We start from the raw sequence: 19,325 nt of genomic DNA, 5'->3' as shown, positions 1-19,325 counted from the left end.
GTGTGTGTGTGTTGAGGATAGTCCGCGACCCAGAAGGAGAAGCGGCTGAGGTGTGTGTGTGTGTGTGTGTTGAGGATAGTCCGCGACCCAGAAGGAGAAGCGGCTGAGGTGTGTGTGTGTTGAGGATAGTCCGCGACCCAGAAGGAGAAGCGGCTGAGGTGTGTGTGTGTGTGTGTGTTGAGGATAGTCCGCGACCCAGAAGGAGAAGCGGCTGAGGTGTGTGTGTGTGTGTGTTGAGGATAGTCCGCGACCCAGAAGGAGAAGCGGCTGAGGTGTGTGTGTGTGTGTGTTGAGGATAGTCCGCGACCCAGAAGGAGAAGCGGCTGAGGTGTGTGTGTGTGTGTGTTGAGGATAGTCCGCGACCCAGAAGGAGAAGCGGCTGAGGTGTGTGTGTGTGTGTGTGTGTGTGTGTGTGTGTGTGTGTGTGTGTGTGTGTGTGTTGAGGATAGTCCGCGACCCAGAAGGAGAAGCGGCTGAGGTGTGTGTGTGTGTGTGTGTGTGTTGAGGGTAGTTGTGCTGGTGACTGTAGTAAGACTGTAAAGCCGGACGTTCCGACGCTGAACGTTCGGCGTGTTTACTGTGTGTTTCAGGGCACTGTTGCCGACTGAAGGTTGGGGAGCGCAGCACACTGAGGCTTCTTTTCCCCCATTAGGATGTGAAGGAAGGACAAACGTCTTAGGAAAACATTTCCTTTTGCAGTCATAAATTTGGGCTTTTTAAACGTTCAAATTATTATATTTTCTTGTCTTTTCTTTCGAAAGTTGTTGGTCTTAGCAATGATATATATTTTAGACAGACAATTAGAGAAGGTATCCTAATATTTTTGGTAGGATGTGAATTTTAGGGGCGATTTTTTAGGGAGATGTCAAACCCCTCAGCACCGCGAACGGTCAGCACAGTGCGGCGCTGAACGAATCCTCCTTCGAAAGTTGCTCGAGTATTATTAATGTGTGCGTTTCGTCTAATTAATTTCTTCACTGGCTTTAATCTCTCAAAGCTTCATGTGTTTATTTATTGTATAATTTGTGCATCAAATGATAAAACATCTGCGTATTTTCTGGGGTTTAAATGTCTCATTCGCGCATTCAAACCGCTTTTGTTTGGCGGAAACATAGGTTGCGTCCCAAACAGCGCACTACAGGACTCAATAGTGTCCAAATATAGTGCACTACCTTTAGAAGTGCATTGATTAGTGTAGTGTGTAAAGTGTAGAAGTGGTGGTTTGGGACGCAGCCATAACGTTCGTAAGGTCTTCTATTTTGTCGGAATTGTACCGGACCGGAAAAAGGGTTTAACACGGGAAGAGATCGAAGACGCAAGGAAACAAACCTGAAGTTCAAGCGAAAAGCTGAAAGAGCTCACTCTGTTCTGTGTGGTCGAAGGAGGCGAGAAAAGACAATTTCGAAGTTTTCTTTCTTGGAGCTCATAAGACAACGAAAGTGAGTTTGTGTCCGTGGTGAGCTGCTGTAGCTGTAGTGAAGCTGAAGCTCAGGGAGGGAATCGTAGCTAGCTGTGTTTAGCTAACGAGCTAGCCCTCTTCTCTTTAGTTAGTTAGCTGGCTGGCTTACCTTCTCTGATTTACACTAGCCAGTCTCGTACACAGTTTCTGAATTAACGACGGCCAAACAAACGCACATAGCTAAGTGACTGAGGCTGTAAATGAGCTCACAGAGATGTGGTCTTGGTGTGAAGTTATTTGTATAATGAAATCCTTTCGTCTGCAGCTGGCACCCCCACTGCCCGTCACCATGCCTGCTCTGCTGGAGAGACCCAAACTGTCCAACGCGATGGCCAGAGCTCTGCACAAACACATCATGAGAGAGAGGGAGAGAAAAAGACAAGGTAACGAACTGAACATAATGGTGTCAGCACAGGGGCTTCAGGCTGGGTCATTAAATCTGTCTTCTCTGAAGAACTGTTTGTTTCTTTGGCTTGTTTTTAGAAGAGGAAGAAGTAGACAAGATGATGGAGCAGAAGATGAAAGAAGAAGAAGAGAGGAAACGGACAAAAGAGATGGAAGAAAGAATGTCCTTGGAGGAAACTAAAGAGCAGGTAGGGGGATCTGCTGTCCAGCTGTAGACTCACAGACTATATATATTTATATATATATATATATATATATATATATATATATATATATATATATATATATATATATGTATATGTGTGTGTGTGTGTGTGTGTGTGTGTTTGCAAAACATCAACATTAAACTCTTAAAACCCTCGTTGGCTTGAAGCACATTGTGATGTACACGTGTGTAATTCAGGAAAGACTTTGAGTGGCATTAAGTTGCGGAATTCCAAGTTTGCAAATGGCTACAACTAGAGCTGCATTGATACCACTTTTTCGTTTCTGATACCTGTTCTTGTAGTATCCCAATCCCGATACAAACTCTATCTAAACTAACTCGCGTATAAGTCCTGATATTTATGTAATTACCTTTTAAAAATATTACATTTGGGTCCAAATGAACAAAAACTCAAGTCATTTGTCGAATACGTATATCTTGTTCACTTGTGCTGCATCGCTGAGTGTCGATTTAGTAAATATAACCATCATTTAGGTTGTCAGTATTAGCAAATTTCTGTGCCAGGCTGCAAGAACCCGCTGCTGATTGATATGGCTGACCAACGGAGGTGCACGGCAAGCTGGGCTAGTGGACACTCGAGCACAGCCAGCAAGCTGCTGTGCTAAAGGCTAAATTGAGACTAAAGGCTGTCATTACTTGAAGAGGCTAGTGGTTCCTTTGGCTCTCTCAGCAACATTAACTCAGACTGTAAGTGACCACGCAGCAGCAGACAAGTGGTTACTGAAAGAAGCAGCTCAGTCGTTCAGGAAAGCCACTCCATTGGCGTGTTATTAACATCAAAAAGTGCTGTTGCAGATTCTGCCATGAGGATTTTTACTACTGTTTGTTGTCCCACTCTGCTGACGTGTTGTTAAGTTGTGTCTACTAGTGCGCATGTATGCGTCAGAAATTCTTTTGAGGTGCCAGTCATGGGTATCTGTATCCCCACCACCGATACCTATACTGTTTTTAAGTACCAATATCAGCATCAATACTGATACTGTAATAGCACTAGCTGCCACAGCATTTTGTGTGTGTGTGTGTGTGTGTGTGCGCTGCTTCAGTATGGAACATCAGTACATTCCAGCACTGTGTTTTAGGTTCAGAAGATGGGGGAGAAATTGCAGGGCTTGCAGGAGGAGAAACACCAGCTATTCCTACAACTTAAAAAAGTTCTCCATGAAGAGGAGAAGAGACGAAGAAAGGAGCAAAGGTGGATAATAAAACTTGTTTTCTGTAGATTTAAGGGATTAAGAGGGGTAAGAGATTTGCACATTAAATTTCTATAATGTTGGCAGGTTTTATTCCTTCTGTTGGCTATTGTTTGCTGTCATATAAAACCTCTTTCCTTTTTTCTTATTTTTTATTTTGTACACAATTTAAGAACAAAAGCTACGCTTTGTTATGATGAATGGTGGACCAATATTGTTATATAAATGCATGCTAAAGGTGTCTCGTGTTTACTTACCATTTCAAAAGATGAAATATTTTGTTACGACAACTGTAGTCATATGCCAAAAAATTAAATAAATTGTTAAATCTAGCAAATAAACAGTAATTGTGCATTCAAATGTGCAGAACTGTGTTTGCCGATGAGAATGTGTCATTTATTTTCACTTATAAATATCAGCAAAACGTTATTTGACTAGGGGTGCCTAAACTTTTGCATACAACTGTATGTTCAGTCATTTTCAGTGCTAAATTGACTGCATGTCACCCTCTTTATTTGCTGTGTTCAACAGTGATATTACAACATTGACCTCGGCCAGTTACCAGTCCAGTATACCCCTGCATTCAGGACAGCACCTGCTCAGCCTGCAAGGTCAGTTTTACAGTTATTCTGTTCTCCCTGTTATTGGAAGACTTGCTTTTAAAGAATATTCCACTTTATAAGCAGTCCCTGCTATGCTCTGATAAAACAGAAACTAAAGGAAAGGTTTTTATGGATGTGGTTCATGTATATTGGAGGAGGCCTTGCTCGCTTGAACAGTGTTGATATTGAGGATTTGCTCATGTTTGTCTTTCAGGCAGTCCAGTGAGTCACAGCAGGCCTGGAGGTCTGTTGGCAGATCGTGGTAAACAGTTGTTTCAGACACCTGGCATCCCTGTGAGTCAGAACTCTATTTTTGCCTTTCACATCCTTTGCACATATATTTGTTTGGAAGTAACAGTGTAAATAGCTATATTTCAGAATTTGCATCTTTTTGAAATACATATATTACTCTTTTGTTTTATTTTGTTTTATCTTGATTTATTACCAAGCAGTGTAGTTTTAACAGTAGGCTATTGTAATTAAGCAACATAATAACCTTGTGCATTAATAGAGATATCAGGCAATGTGTGCATGTATTTCAAGTATTTTACAGTGCTTTTTAAATGTGGTTTAGCCAATCAGATTTGAGAGCCAAAGTGGTCTATTTTATAAGTAAACTTTTTAAACAATACTTTAACAGTAAGATGTCATAATTATCAAGTAGAGCTTTAAAAAATGAAGGTCCTGTCCAACTAGAGGACAGATTAAAACCTTGCAATTCCATGTGCTTGTTCAGCTTGTGAATTGACCACGTTTGTGTTGATTAGGGCCGTCACTTCCCTGGCCAGCCTAGTTTCACTCCAGGCTCTTCTGAGCATGGGCAGTTTTCCGGCAGCCCTGCAGTACACGACTCCTACGCTGTCTCACAGGCCCAGCACCCCTCTACCTATGGCCCAGGTGCATCAGTTCCCATCAGCTTTTCCAGCAGCTCCCAGATTAGAGGTATTAGTTCATGTTCTTGTACACGTAAATCAGGACTGCTATTGTTAGATGTTTTGGGAATAATTTCCCTCACTTCCTCCATGCTGAAAACTAAATGCCACAAATCTATCTAGTAGCAGGAACAGTTCTATAAAGGTTTTTTATATTCAAGTTAAATAAAATGAACAGTCATCACCATGGTGTTGAATAAGATTCTGACAGTGTCAAAATTAAAGAAGTTATTTTGTGAATTGCCTCATGTATTTGTGATTTATTATAGGTAAATAATATAAGCTGCAGTGCTCTGTCAGCAAGTATGGACAGTCTGACCAAAATAACAGATTTATCCATTGCTCCATCTGTTCTAAACATGCTTACTCACATCCTACAGCAGTGCTGCTGTAGTGGCTAGAGTGTGATTTATTTCCAGTTTTAGAGACAAGGAAAACCCCCTTCTGATGATGTACCTTGAAAGTTGGAGAAACATTTGAAAAAGGTTTTGAAAGGGTTTTTTTAGCTGGTGAATACAAAAGGAATGCAGATAGTCAACATTCCTGCTAAGAAGTTGATTACCTTATTGTAGCCTTATACCGATGACAGCTGTCTTTAAGTCGTTTCAGTGGAGACAATGGATTACTCAAACTATGAGAAATTACTCATCAGATGGAGTTGACAACAAGTTAAAGCTAAAGTTAGCAACTGGTTATCTGGATACTTTACCTCAGTTTGACTTCTTTTATCAGACTGAAAGGGTCAAATGTCCATTTTGTGCTAAAATATTGTTCTTTATGGTTTTGTTCGACACCAAGGTTAAACTAATGCCACTGTGGCTGTATTAGCCGATAAATCAGTAGCTAGGCTAGCAGTCAGGACTGAGTGACACCACAGGGATTCTCAGCAGTTTTAGTTTTAGACTGGAATGCCCATTTTAATGCACTGTCACAGAAGTTGGTGTAATGGATAGTCTGAGTCCATGTTGTATAATTATCAGTATAGTTACAGTGGAGGGTGAATGTTGTAACATACAGACAGAAACGACCTACAACTTGAAGTGCACTGACATTTAAAGGAGTGGAAACTGGCTGCTACTGGCAGAAAATTAAGAGGAGAAAAAAATGTACTCTACAGAGGGAAATGTGATATTTTTATTCATTTATTTATTTATTGTTATTCTGAAATGTTTCATGAATCTGAAATGCCTGTTTGAATGTTTTACACAGAGTAGTTACCTGGCTTAATCAGTATTAACTCATATAACATATTTTGGTTCTGGATAGTTCATTCAGCTTCATCTGCAATGTAATTCATACGAAGAATCATAGTGAATGAATATTGTGAGCTGTTTCACATAAAGCTTGGCTGTGTTGCTCTCTCTGTAGGTGCATCAGCTTTTCAGACCATGCCATACCTGCCACATCAGCCGCAGGGCTACGCTGTCCACAGCCATTTCACTTCCCCGCCAGGTGAGCATACGTGTAGTTCTATGTAAATGTTATTGCTGACCTAATTATCTTGTATATGTACATATGTTTTTATGCGTTATTGGTTTGTCTGTGCAAATTCAGTGTCATGTTGAAAGGTAAAATCTGGCTAATGCTCAAATTTATGTTGTTGCTGTGTGTTTTTGTTTTTGTTGATCTTCTTCATAGGATTCATCCCCAGTGCCAGCATTCCTCTTCAGAAGCAGTTGGAGCATGCTAATCAGCAGTCTGGCTTCACTGACTCGGTAAACCCGTTTGATTAGTGGGGGTTCATTAATTGTTTCACAAATTATCAGGAACATACTTAAACAAGTCTTTGTCTACTACAGTGAGAGAGAAGTGGAGAAAGTCTTGATAATTCTTTATGTGCTTCAGTTTGCACAGTATTATATTGTGCCAGTGTAGTTCATGCCCTGCATCACTGTGAGCAGTTTTGACACTTGTTTTTGGGTAGCTGTTGCAATAAATTTTAAGAGATGTTTTTGCTGACAGCGTTCCAAAGAGTTCCAAAATGCTCAGATTACAAATGTATGTGGAAATCTGACCCTCACACATATGCAAGCTTGTTGGAGATCCCATTCCAAACCATGGGCATTACTATGGAGCATTTGATTTAATGATTTACATGACTCCGTTTTGCAAGGTCATTGTATCTTTTGGTCACTCGATTTTTAAATCCAGTATTGAAAAATTCTCGTTTTTGGTTCTGTGGATAAATCAAGACATAGCTTAATTTTACAGTTTCACAAACTAATCATAAAGTCAAAAAACAAGAAGAATAAAGGCTGGTATTTTATTTATTCAAATTGAAAATTTGATATTACTTGAAACAGAAATAAATAAATAAATAAATACAGGAACGATTGAGCATGAAAATTGACAGGAGTAGTCCTGGCATTTTTGGAAACAAAAACGCTGAGCTGTGCAGTGGCTCCACCCCCGTAAAATGGGGTGTCTGTGGGAATTTGTGCCCATTGAGTCAAAAGAGGATTTGCGAATTCAGGCAGTGATGTTGGATGAGAAGGTCTGGCTTACAATTGAAGTTTCAATTCTTCCCAAAGGTATTCAGTGGAGTTGAAGTGAGGGCTGTGTGTAGACCACTGGAGTTCCTTCATACCATCATCAAACCATGTCTTTATAGAGCTAACTTAGTGCACAAAGGCAGTCAGACTGGAACTGAAAAGGCCTTTCCTCAAACTGGAATTAAGGGGCTGAGCTCAAACCCTGAAAATCAGCCCCAGCCCATTATCCTTCCTCCACCAAACTTTACTGATGGCACTTTGAATTATGGAGGGTAGCAGTTTGCTTGGTCTACTGCATGGCTCAGCTGTTTTTGCTCCTAGATGCTTCCATTTCTCAGTAATAACACTTACATTTGACTGGGGTGGATTTCACAAACTGAATTGTGGTTAAGGTGGCATCCTATAAAAGTGCCATGTTTGGTCAGTGAGCTCTTCAGTATAACCTGTTCATATTTATGGAGATTGCAGGGCTAGGTGCTTGATTTTATACTCGTTAGCAATGGTGTGGCTGAAACACCTGAACTTAATAATAAGGGAAATGTCCACATATTCTTTGGCATATAGCATATTAATAGCATATCAAATTGTAAGGGAGGTGTGTGTGTGTGTGTGTATAGTCATTTGCAAAAGTCTGGGCGCCCCGATCAGATTGCATGTTTTGTTGATTTTGTAAGTGCACAGTCAACAAAAATGCAGAACTGCTTTCATTGAACCTATTGTGGGGAAAATAAAATTATTTTGGGTGCACTTTTTTTTTGTTCCCTAACATGTCAAACTAATATAAGTAAATACTGTGCGCTAGAATTTTCAGAAAAATATTTAAGATTGTTCTCTGTAGAGGATGTGTTGACTTATTTTCACTTGGACATCTATGTATAAACATGTATGTGTATTACAGGGTACTCTGAGGCCCATGCACCCACAGGCTCTACATGTAAGTGCTACAGGACTTCTGTCTACACCTTCAATGGCAGTTCAGATTCCTACAGCAAAGGTGAGGTCACTGACCCATGCTTTTACGCCCAAAAACGTTTAATTCGTATGTTATTCTCTTTTCTGTACTTCCTGTATCTTAGTCAAGTTTTTGTCTTTGTGCACATGTAAAAACACTTGTTTATACACTAGATTTCCAAAAGTATTCGCTCGTCTGCCTTCACACACATATGAACTTGTCACATCCCATTCTTAATCCATAGGGTTTCATATGATATCGGCCCACCCTTTGCAGTTATAACAGCATCTTCAACTCTTCTGAGAAGGCATTCCACAAGGGTTAGGAGTGTGTTTATGGGAATTTTTGACCATTCTTCCAGAAGCTTTTTTATGAGCTCTTCCAACATCAGTGTCTGACAAGGTCCAGCTTGCAGTCTGTCTAATTCATCCCAAAGGTGTTTTATCAGGTTGAGGTCAGGACTCTGTGGCCAGTGAAGTTCTTCTACACAACTCACTCATCCATGTCTTTATGGACCTTGCTTTGTGCACTGGTGCGTAGTCATGTTGGAATAGGAGGGGGCCATCCTTAAACTGTTCACACAAAGTTGGGAGCATGAAATTGTTCAAAATATCTTGGTCTGCTGAAGCATTAAGAGTTTTTCACTGGAACTAAGGGGCCAAGCCCAAATTCCAAAAAACAACCCTGCACTATAATCCCCCCTCCACCAAACTTTACACTTGGCATAATGCAGTGAGACAAGTACCGTCCTCCTGGCAACTGCCAAATCCACACTTGTCCATCGGATTGCCAGGTGGAGAAGCGTGATTCATCATTCCAGAGAACACGTCTCCACTGCTCTAGAGTCCAGTGGCAGAGCTTTACACCACTGCATTAGACGCTGTGCATTGTACTTGGTTATGCAAGGCTTAGATGCAGCTGCTCGGCCATGGAAACCCATTCCATGAAGCTCTCTACGCTGTTCTTGAGCTAATCTGAAGGCCACATGAAGTTTGGAGGTCAGTAATTAAAAGGTTATTTATCTGAAAAGTAAGTAATAAGGACATCAATGAGAAATCTGGAACAAAACCTGTTCTTCTAAATTCTTGTTACTCTTTACTGTATTGGTTTGCATTATGATTTTAGTGTTTTTACATTAAGCAAAACACACTTGCTGCCAAGAGAAATTCTGTTTTCAAGTATTTGTTGAAAGACTTTTGCACAGTACTGTTTTGAAAAGCTTTCTGTGCAGAACTTAAGTTATTTGTGTGTGTTTTTAACAGGCCTCTTTTCAGAGCTCTCCTCAGTCAGCACCTCGTCATGCCTTCCTCTCCCACCCTCAAGCCGGACAGAGATTCTATCATCACAGCAAGTAACCAAGTTTGACAACCAAGGTTATGAAAACCAAACTATGTAAAGGTGCGGTAAATATAGCAAGTGACCAAAGTTGCAACGTGGAAGATTTATCATCTTGGGTTATAACTGACCTATTCAGAATTGATGACAGTAACAATAATTCAGCTCACTGTTAAACATGCCTATTGAAAAACAATTTTGATTTGGATGCCCTCTCACATACTGTACATTCAAATTTAATATGGATAGTTTTGTGGCATTAAAATAAGTGTAATCAGTGAATGCTGTTGTACTTCTGTTGAAAAGGGCTGAAAATATACTAATGTGTACTAGAGGTCAGGGTGCAAAACTGAAGAAATGTGTAGATAATGTGTTTGATTTGGGGAAACATTAATCACTGCCTTTTTTCCAGTGCTCTGTGCCATTAGCATCTCCTATAATTAGGTATATTTGTTTAACTGTGACTGGATAAAGATCACTGACTTTAGTAATTTGTTTAACCACGAACATTTTAAAGATATTGATTTTATCAGTTTATTTAAAACTGAACAAAAATAAAATTACAGGTCTGGAGAGTGGCAGTGGTTTGTATATGGTTTTTTATCCAAGTAGTTAATATTGACCCTTACAATATACTTAGGAAGTCTGAAAATGTTACATTTTAGATAAGTAGCTTTTTATTGCTCCTGAAGAGGATGTTCATGACCTCATTCCAGTTGACTGTACATTAAAATTTTTTGCAAAACTGTATTTTCTTTATATTTTCTTTACTATGCCCATGTAAATCATGGTGTCAGTTGGCTAATTATTGCTTGGCCTATAATCGGGTCCAGAATTATAGGCATCCTTGATGAAAATGAATAAAAATGATAAACGAAAAATGTGCTTATAAAAAGGCTTAGTGCCTTAATCCTCATCCAGAAACGCTACAGCAAATGCTAAAAACAAGGTTTTTCCATAATGATTAATATATTTTAGGTGAGCTTGTTCCTCCATGTAGAGCATTAAGATTAGTCATATCCTTAGGTTTATAACACATGTGCAACCCTATTAATCTCTGATTAAAGGTTTTTGATGAGTTTCAACACTTCTATTATCTTATGTCCGTGTTTAACATCTCTAAAAAAAATTATTGCTTTTTTTTGCTTCGTATTTAAAGACTTCCTAATTTATTGGGGACAGCTAGGTAAACATAAAATGAACATATTTATATAAATGCATTTTGTATGGATCAGTGTTCTTAGGCCCTGGGCTGTTTTAGCTGTATTAAGCATAAGAAATATCAACATTTTACATACTTTTGTTTTGGATGATATCAATTTTTTATTTTATAATATTCAAAAACTTCCCTTTGCTTTAGGGACCTAACCTAACGTATCCATACCTGTAGTAGTACGAGAACCACTGATGGTTCACACGACATGGGGGACAGAAAATATAACTCCCACTAGAATTGTGATACTTCCAAGGTGGTTTTAAACGCTGGGGTCAAACTGACCCCAAGAATAAAATGTTAGTGAATTTGAGAATAACAGGAGGGTTAATACTTCAAATGAATCTAACAAACCATCGCTTTTAATTTCCCTGAATTATATTGATTTCTGATGTATGTTTAGATTAATAACGTCTTTTAAAACTTATGCTCACCTACAATCAAGGTACAAGCATGCAGGTTTCGGCTTTAATGTCCCAGTATTTGGCCCACATCTTTGCTCTTTTCCAGATCTGACATGAGGTATGAAGTATCTTCCTTTACCACATTCTTCCTGTGTACATTTTTAACCCGTGTCTGAGGAGAACTGCACCAGATGTTTGATTTTTTGTTGACTGCCAACCAGTATGTATATCAGGGGTGTCCAAAAAGGGCAGCTGTGGCTTTAGGTTTTCATTCCAAACAAGCATGAGGGCACTTGATTCTACTTGTTCAGTCGGCTGGTCTCAGTCTTCAACGGTTAATCACACAGGCTCCTGATATGTTAGAATGAAAATATGCAGCCACACTGACCCTTTGTGGATAACATTAGAAAGCCCTGATGTATATGTGATCTCAAGGTTGATTTAGAGGTGCCACATGATGCAACAAAACTTTTGCAGTTCTTTAACTGGGGAGAGAACATGCATCCTTTGGGCTAATCTGCAGTTGTACCCAATTTTGGAAACTTCATTGCTATCCTGATTAGGGCTGAGTGAAATGAAGATGTATGTTTTCTGATAAATGCCATCAAAGTATATCAAAATATGCTTCTCTTAGCATATTGTGGACATCACTGTACTGCCAGAGCAGTGACCAACTGCATGTTATATTACAAACCCCATAATTAGTCCTGCGTAACTGTAGATGTATGTGAAATGTTGAAGAAACATGATTTGTACTGTTTGACGCATTGTGAGATATTGTTGCCATATCACCCACACCTTGCCCTCCTGGACCTTCATAGTATGTTAAATCATTTTTTACCACATCTTATATGATCATATTATTTCAACTGCCACCTGTTTCAGTGGACAGATACTTTAGTTTCCCCACAAAATGGAAAAGTTAAAACATCTTACCACAAAACTAGTCCACTAAGACTAGGCTTAGTTCAATAACATTCTTGGGAATTGAACAGATGTAACTGTTTGGGTTTATTTAAAGATACCATACCTACATTTGTTAATTTAAAAATTCATTAGACAAAATTAAGTTTCAAATACATCTTTTGTTTAATTTAATACAGAATTTTTTGCTTGTTTTCATCAAGGGTTCCACTATTTCTGGACAATTACAGTACTTAGCTGTGTTGCAGCAATGCCCTTCAGACACTGAAACAAAAAAGGCAAAGTTCATGTGCTCCTTTTTTAATATTAGGTTGAGAGATTCTCTTGGTTTAATATAAATTGTTTATCACAGTCAAGGAACAAATTAAAGTTTTGCTCATGTAATATGAAAGTGAAGAGATGGTTTTGACACCACCCTCAATGTGAGCCTACATAAAATGAAAAGAAAAAAAAAAACCTTGAACCATACAGACAAGTTCACCAAATTAAAAAAAAGGTCAATCAGTACAGTCTTATCTGCAGGATAGTCTACTTAGCTGGTGGGATGTAAATGTACGACAGTGATGTGATGTCATGGCATCATTACAAGCTCAGAAACATACAGAGGCCAAACCATGGCTTACTATACTCCTATTTATTTTTTGCCAACTCCATCTCCTCATATATTACCCTCTTAAAGTCCTGCTTAAACCATAATTCTACATGAAAACTGTATCTTTACACTGTAAATAGGATATTTTATGAGCATCTGTGACCGGTGACTAAATATATCTGTCAAGATGGCACCCTCTATATCTTTTGTATTTCGGCTACTGTGAGGTAAAAGTGGGTGACAGTCCTCCAATGAAGGAACTACACCACATCCTACTACACATGACCTGTGTTTCTGTCTTTTACCGTAGAATGTGGCTTTTACTCTAATCTGAAATTAAAAAAAAAAAACAGCCACTCGACACAGCCGTAGCTATGTACTTGAGATCCCAATTGAAAGTGGCAAAGAATGCATAAAGGGTGCTAACTGGGACAGATGGAAATATATATTAAAAAAAAAAAAAAAAAAAAAAAGACTAAATGAGAAGACACACTCATGTTCGTCTCATACATATGAGGTGTCTTAGCAGGGGCACAACCCCGCTGCTATTAAAGTGCCCAAGGCTGAACAGATAGCCGAAGCACATTTGTCGTTCTTTCTTCTCTATTATATACATTCAAAATAGTGTTGACTAATGTATATTCAGTATATTTACAGATTTTTTGTCCATTTGCAATTTCCAATTATTTATTCCTTTTTTTCCCTAGTTTTCCAACCCAAAGATGGGCTATAAAGTACATAAAGAGAGGGAGAGATAAAGAATGAAAAAGAGAAAAAAAAAAAGAGGGAGAATAGCATTGCTGAGGTGTAATTCTCTCCTTCTTTCCAGGTCCAGTGCATCTTGCCAATACCTGAGAGAAAGGGAGAAAATGATACCAGAGAAAAGATAGGTGGGAGTAAGTGAGAATGAGGGAACAGGATAGAATGCAATTCAGAACCAAAGGAAAAGAGGGAAGATACAAAAAAAAAAGGAGAGAAACATGTTTTTGATGTAATCAAAGAAAAAAAATGAGAAGGGGAAGGGAAGACGTGGACAGAGTGAGTAACTGTATAATTGACCAGTGTCAAACTTAAATTGTCTAAGCAGTCTAGAATGAGTGCAAAAGGCCAGACTCCCAAGTGCAAACTAGCTACGCATCACATATTACAGAGTCATTAGTGCTGATAAATAGAGCATGTGCTAAGACTAAACTTAGTCTAAAAGAACTGTATGGGCACAGTTACCTGGGAATATAGATTTCTGTAAAGGCCCACGTCTGCAAGCAGTAATCAAATGAATAAATCAAACAAAAGCCAGTAAGTCAACTAGTTTAACACTCACTCACTGTGCCTACATTAATATATCCATTTTGGGGGACACTAACATCTGGGAATAGACATCAGCTTTATGTGTTTATTGTTTTACAACTTAGCCCCATTGTGTTATTAACAGGACAAAACGTAACTGCAGGTAGTACAAAATACAGTATAAATTTCAACAGGAAATCCTATGTACACTTCATTCATACATGGTCACTTATCATGTACAGAACAACATGAATACGAAGGCTGTATCTATGTGTTTGTTAGTGCAGTTGCCAGTGTGCAAACAGCAAACGTTCAGTCCATGTTTTAATAACCTCAAATACATCTGTATATATTAAAGAAAAAAAAAGGAGTGTAAATAAATATTTGGACATAGTGAAAAGTTTTTATATGTGTAAAAAATCATTCAATTTCTGTTTCTTGAGACTTGCTTTTGTTGATCCATGGCTGTATAGCACAAGTTCAAAGTCATCTAATAGCAGCAGCTTCGCAAGGTTAGAGGTGGACAACATGACAGGACTGTATGTAGATGAACTGCACTACGATATGCTTTTCTGAGCATAACGTAGTCATCAAATCTTAAACACTAGCCAACCAAATGCTTCTTCACAAAGACAGTATACATATTCCTGCTTAACTGAATTTACTGCTTCTTCAGTTCTAACGTATCAAACCTCTCAAAATTTAAATATTGTGATAAAGTATCATGACATCTCTGCCATATTGCCAAACCCCACCCAAGGGTTATACATAAACAAACTGTTAAAATAATTTTAAATAAACTTATTACATCTGTGCTTCCGACTTGCATCTGAGAGTGAAAAAGTGGTTTTAACATTTTTTTGAACCAAAGAAGGTATTTTATTGAAACATCATTGCAATCACATAGATAGTTATATGACTGGAAATACTATTGTTAAGGTGTTTGAATCTTTCGAATAAAATGTAAACACTTGGATTAGTGCTTTGCTGTTGGCACACTAGCGTCGCACAGTCACTCTCAGCTAGCAGGTGAGCGGCACACATGAGTGAGAGCTCTGTATACCTGCTGCGTTTTATTTAGCCATGGCTTTGATGGCCACTGCAGACTCCTCATTCATTGCAGACAGGACAGTGATCTGAAGGGGGGGAAATAAAACAAAATAAAAATTAGTACTACCAAGTATAAACAATACTATTAATAATATTGCTATTTGCAAAGTTAGTGGTTCTAGCTTTAGGTAGACACTGTAAAAGACACTTACCAGGATCTCCTCTCCAGCATCAAACTTGCTCTCAATCTCTTTTCCCAGGTCTCCCTCAGGCATTTTTAAGTCTTCTCTGACCTCACCACTGTCCTGAAGCAGAGACAGGTAGCCATCCTGGATGCCAATCAACTGTAAGAAGTAGGTTAAAAGAAAAAAGGAAATTAGATTTATTTGAGAAAAATAATCCCAATTCAAGCATTAACACATTTACTTGAATAACTAAACTTTCAATCTTGACTGTCTGTTCTTGAGAATGTAAGAGGATATTAAGAGTAATTCATTTCATTCACTGCCTTGAAACATGCAGAGTTAGTAACTCCTTATCAGCACAAATACAAACTGTGTATCCAGGTTCTTGACAGAGCCATACCAACCAACATTCATACCTGATAGTCCATTCTCTTGATGTTAGGAACATCCATATTGTGAGTTGAGGGACAGATATCCTCATACTTTTTGCCAGTGAAGATGTCAATGCCAACCATGTGGACCTGTCGGCCAAAACAGAGTAAAGCAGTTTATCCTGCTATTCAAAAGTTGTTCATTCTGAACCTTCCCAGTCATCTCCTATTGTACAGGGCTTTTATATAGTATTGTTCTGAGCTGAATGATGTCCACATCAACTACAGCACATTCAGGGACCCATATGGTACAAATTCCAGAAGCTCTAGTTGTGTGCAACAAAGACATATCTAGCTAGTTTAGTTTGATTCTGAATACCAAACAAAAGGCACCTAGTACCTTTGCCATTGTCTAAATGAGATTTAGACCTGGATGCAGAGCCCACATATTTCTTTATCCATTTCTAATCAGTTGAACAGCAGATCTAAATTATATAAAGTCTCATCATGACATTTTAAATCACACATTCATGTACACTCACCTTTGCGTGCCCGTGTTTGCCAGTTTTGGAAGTGGACATCTCCACAATCTTGCATGGTCGGCCCTTCAGCACCACAAAGCCGTTCTTGCGCAGGGCAGAGCATTGCATGGGATAGGTGGCGGAAGCCCCAGCATCACCTGTCGTGAAGTCCAAATCTGCATCTGCCATCTTTGACCTGAAGGGAGACAAACATTTGGCATAAAAATGAATGCAGGCCATGATTTGTAACGGGGCTGAAATATGTACCAATGTCAACTAATGTTGGGGTGGTGTTGGTAGTATACAGAAGAATAAAAGGCATGCAGAGATAGTGTGGGGAATTTTGATCATTTATGTAGCATTAAAATGATTAAGTCAATATAGATTTAAAGTATTTGAACGCAAATCTCTTTGGGGCATAAAAGGTAGGGCACTCCGCTAGCTCGCTAGACTGCAAAGGAGAGCTAAATTAGGTAACAGGAACATGGCACCTGTTTTTTTAGACTGCTGTTATAAATGTCTAACAACAATAAATGTCACAGTTGCTATAAAACGGTTATTAGAGGCATATTCAGGTATGCAATTTGTGAATTGTGGAAAGCTAGAGTTATAGCACAGGCCCTTTTATTCGTGCTATGGTTGCATGGTGGTGCGCACGCGTTCACGTGGAAAGGCCCAAACGTCAAGTCATGCTGCCTCCATGCGAGAAATTCATCGACACGCAGCCCGTTGCAGCAGACCTGCACCACCGGACGGCTCACCTGCTCCCACTAGACTTCAGAGTGGACGTTAAAAATGACAGCCGGACAGCTTTTCGTGTCTCTTCAGTCCAGCTGACCGACCAGACTCGGCTTTAGCCACACAACACACAGCGCCGTTAATCCACCGGCGCTGCTATGCTAACGCTAACGCTGTAGCCGTGCTCGAGGAGGCCGTCTGTACTGCGGCGCTCTACGAAGCGTCCATCTTTACTTCATTTAAACGTCTCAACTGTTCACAAACCAGGCGGGTTGGACGGGTTTGGGACATATTTCGTGAAGACACTCCCGCTCCTCCGCCCGTGTTGGACGTGGTGCGGCCTGCTGCAGCCTGACCGGCCACGAGAGGCCTGTTGGTGAGCTCAGGGCTGACGTCGAAGACACGGCGGGACGCGACAGCGCGAGGTCCACATACAACCAGCGCTAACTAACGTCTCCGCTGCCGCGAGTGGCGGCGGTGAACCCGCTAATGGGGAACGAACACGAGGTCTGCCCCAGGGCGCTAATCCAGCGGTGGCGCCGAGTTATGATTCCGGTTATCTGATCTCTCTCTGGCGACCACGTTTAGACTCGGCCACACCGACCCAGACCCTTCTCCTTTGTGCCGCCCGGTTCCGTGAAGTCCATTTCGTGTCATGTCGTCGTCATCCCAAATTTACCACAACCACATGATTTAAATCGCCGCTTGCTTAAAAAGCCAACTCACTCCGTCTAAAGTTATCACTGCGTTAGATCAACATAACATATTGGGAACAGTAATGTAAAGAGAGAGGAGGAGGAGGAGGAGGAGGAGGCAGCTGTAGGGCGCGATCACGCCCGCTACAGGGGAGGTTTTATGCGCTAACCTGACTTACCTAGTTTACGAGCTTTCTTTCCCACCCGAGATGCTATGGGGCGATCCGACGACTGAGCCTGTAGTCCCGCTGGATGTGTGATCTCTGCTCTCTGGCTGCGCGGTGCCCCTGCTTTTGTGCCTATTCACTTAAATCAGCTCCCGTCATTCCAGGCCTTTCACCTTCCCCCTCTCTTTTTCTTCTCCTCTCCGTTTCTTTTCCGAGGGCACACGCGCAGGTCAGCGGCCGACAGAAGTGTGAACCCCAAACTCTCTCTCTCTCTCACTCACTCTCGGTCTCCCTCTCTCACACTCACTCTCTCATCCGCACCGACTCAGCCACACATACCCACCAAAACGAGCCTCAGCAGTTCCCTCTTAACTGCGCATGCGCGCCCGCTCTTCGCTCTTTAAATTCTAGGGCGGCGCGGGGGCGCGCAGTGTCACCGGGAGCGTGCACGGCGCCTCGTGTCTCGCAGAGCCACGTTTGCGTGGATGTCGGGACCCCAGCTTTGCCGTGTCTTCTACAGTGGTGAATAACAAATAAACACCCCAGAAAGCAGTGCAACTATTAGTTGTGTCCATTTTAAAGCGAATTATGTCGAATAGCTTTTTCTGAAAAGCTCTTTTATGACTCCTCCCATTCATTCTGCGATTAGGGATTCCACTAGTTTAGGGGCGTAAAGTGCTATTCATTAAGAGCCCACGCACGCCACGGTTTAACCCTTTGAAAGTCGCGCATAACTCTACGCAGTCTTTGACGCAGCAGGCATGTTGAAAAGTACAAATTCGTTTGAAATTATATGACAAATTGTATTAGACTTGCTTTTTTCACAAGTGTATTTTAGTTCTTACATGAATAAATTATCTCAAAGGAGAGCCACGGGATTCTATTTATCTGTGTTTCTAACAGGTTTTACAGACCCGGACTAGAGAATAACTCTAGGCTATAAGACCTGGACACTGCACAGGCTGCTAGACAGGCCTATCTCAGTCAATGTAGTCGTTTGGATAAATATAGCCGTGTGAAACATGAATCTGCTGACCTATGGGCAGAGTGGGATGTGGGGGGCGAGGGCGAGGCAGTAAGGCCTAATAACACGGGGGCACGAAACAGCGTTTTTTTCATCCGGCGGGACTGACTTAGTTCGCTCTCACTGATTCTGGCCAGCAATCTATGTGTCTAATTTATCACTGACGGCTGCACGAGCTGATATATCCGTAACACATGACAGGTGCAGGCCCGGTGGAGAGGGCACAGCGATGGCCACTTGACGAAATATCTGCAAGCCATGTTTTAAAACTTAATAGTAGGGCATTGGGCAATGTTTTGGTCATATTTTTTAATCAAGCATGTGTGGCCATCTAAAATAACCTGTTAAGATGTTTGTATGAAAGGCAGTGAAATTTGTTTCATTTGTAATACATTTTGAAGATATGAATATGTTCAGTATGAAATGCATCATAGGCTGATCATTTTTAATAAGATATTTCAACCTGAAATGTACCATAGCCCAAGGATTTGTACTTGTATAGCGTGCCACACTATGAGATTACTTGGTAAAGATCCCTAACTACATCTGCATCCCTCTGTA

At 40.4% G+C, this 19,325-nt stretch overlaps 2 protein-coding genes across 4 annotated transcripts; one reads left to right on the top strand and one right to left on the bottom strand.

Annotated features, from left to right (window-relative positions):
- Positions 1-1,279: 1,279 nt before the first annotated feature.
- On the top strand, positions 1,280-10,343 carry LOC108436229 (G protein pathway suppressor 2). The gene is made up of 11 exons (XM_017712585.2): positions 1,280-1,439; positions 1,725-1,842; positions 1,943-2,052; positions 3,170-3,282; positions 3,812-3,891; positions 4,097-4,176; positions 4,650-4,824; positions 6,183-6,266; positions 6,453-6,529; positions 8,205-8,300; positions 9,521-10,343. The coding sequence occupies exons 2-11, from the start codon at positions 1,749-1,751 to the stop codon at positions 9,611-9,613; spliced, it is 1,002 nt and encodes a 333-aa protein (XP_017568074.1). The 5' UTR covers positions 1,280-1,439; positions 1,725-1,748; the 3' UTR covers positions 9,614-10,343.
- A 1,932-nt stretch (positions 10,344-12,275) lies between these two features.
- On the bottom strand, positions 12,276-18,119 carry LOC108436230 (eukaryotic translation initiation factor 5A-1). Of its 3 annotated transcripts, XM_017712588.2 has the most exons (7): positions 17,753-18,119; positions 16,162-16,336; positions 15,665-15,769; positions 15,276-15,407; positions 15,077-15,149; positions 13,951-13,982; positions 12,276-13,577 (listed from the first exon to the last, which is right to left on the bottom strand). In XM_017712588.2, the coding sequence occupies exons 2-5, from the start codon at positions 16,327-16,329 to the stop codon at positions 15,087-15,089; spliced, it is 468 nt and encodes a 155-aa protein (XP_017568077.1). In that variant the 5' UTR covers positions 16,330-16,336; positions 17,753-18,119; the 3' UTR covers positions 12,276-13,577; positions 13,951-13,982; positions 15,077-15,086. The 3 variants fall into 3 exon arrangements, with proteins under 3 accessions (XP_017568077.1, XP_017568075.1, XP_017568076.1); XM_017712586.2 differs by lacking the exon at positions 13,951-13,982; XM_017712587.1 differs by lacking the exons at positions 13,951-13,982; positions 17,753-18,119 and adding an exon at positions 16,902-17,656.
- Positions 18,120-19,325: the final 1,206 nt, after the last annotated feature.

Source organism: Pygocentrus nattereri, chromosome 2 (genome assembly GCF_015220715.1).
Source record: "Pygocentrus nattereri isolate fPygNat1 chromosome 2, fPygNat1.pri, whole genome shotgun sequence".
NCBI classification, from domain to species: Eukaryota; Metazoa; Chordata; class Actinopteri; order Characiformes; family Serrasalmidae; genus Pygocentrus; species Pygocentrus nattereri.
This window is presented reverse-complemented; position numbering and strand designations above follow the sequence as displayed.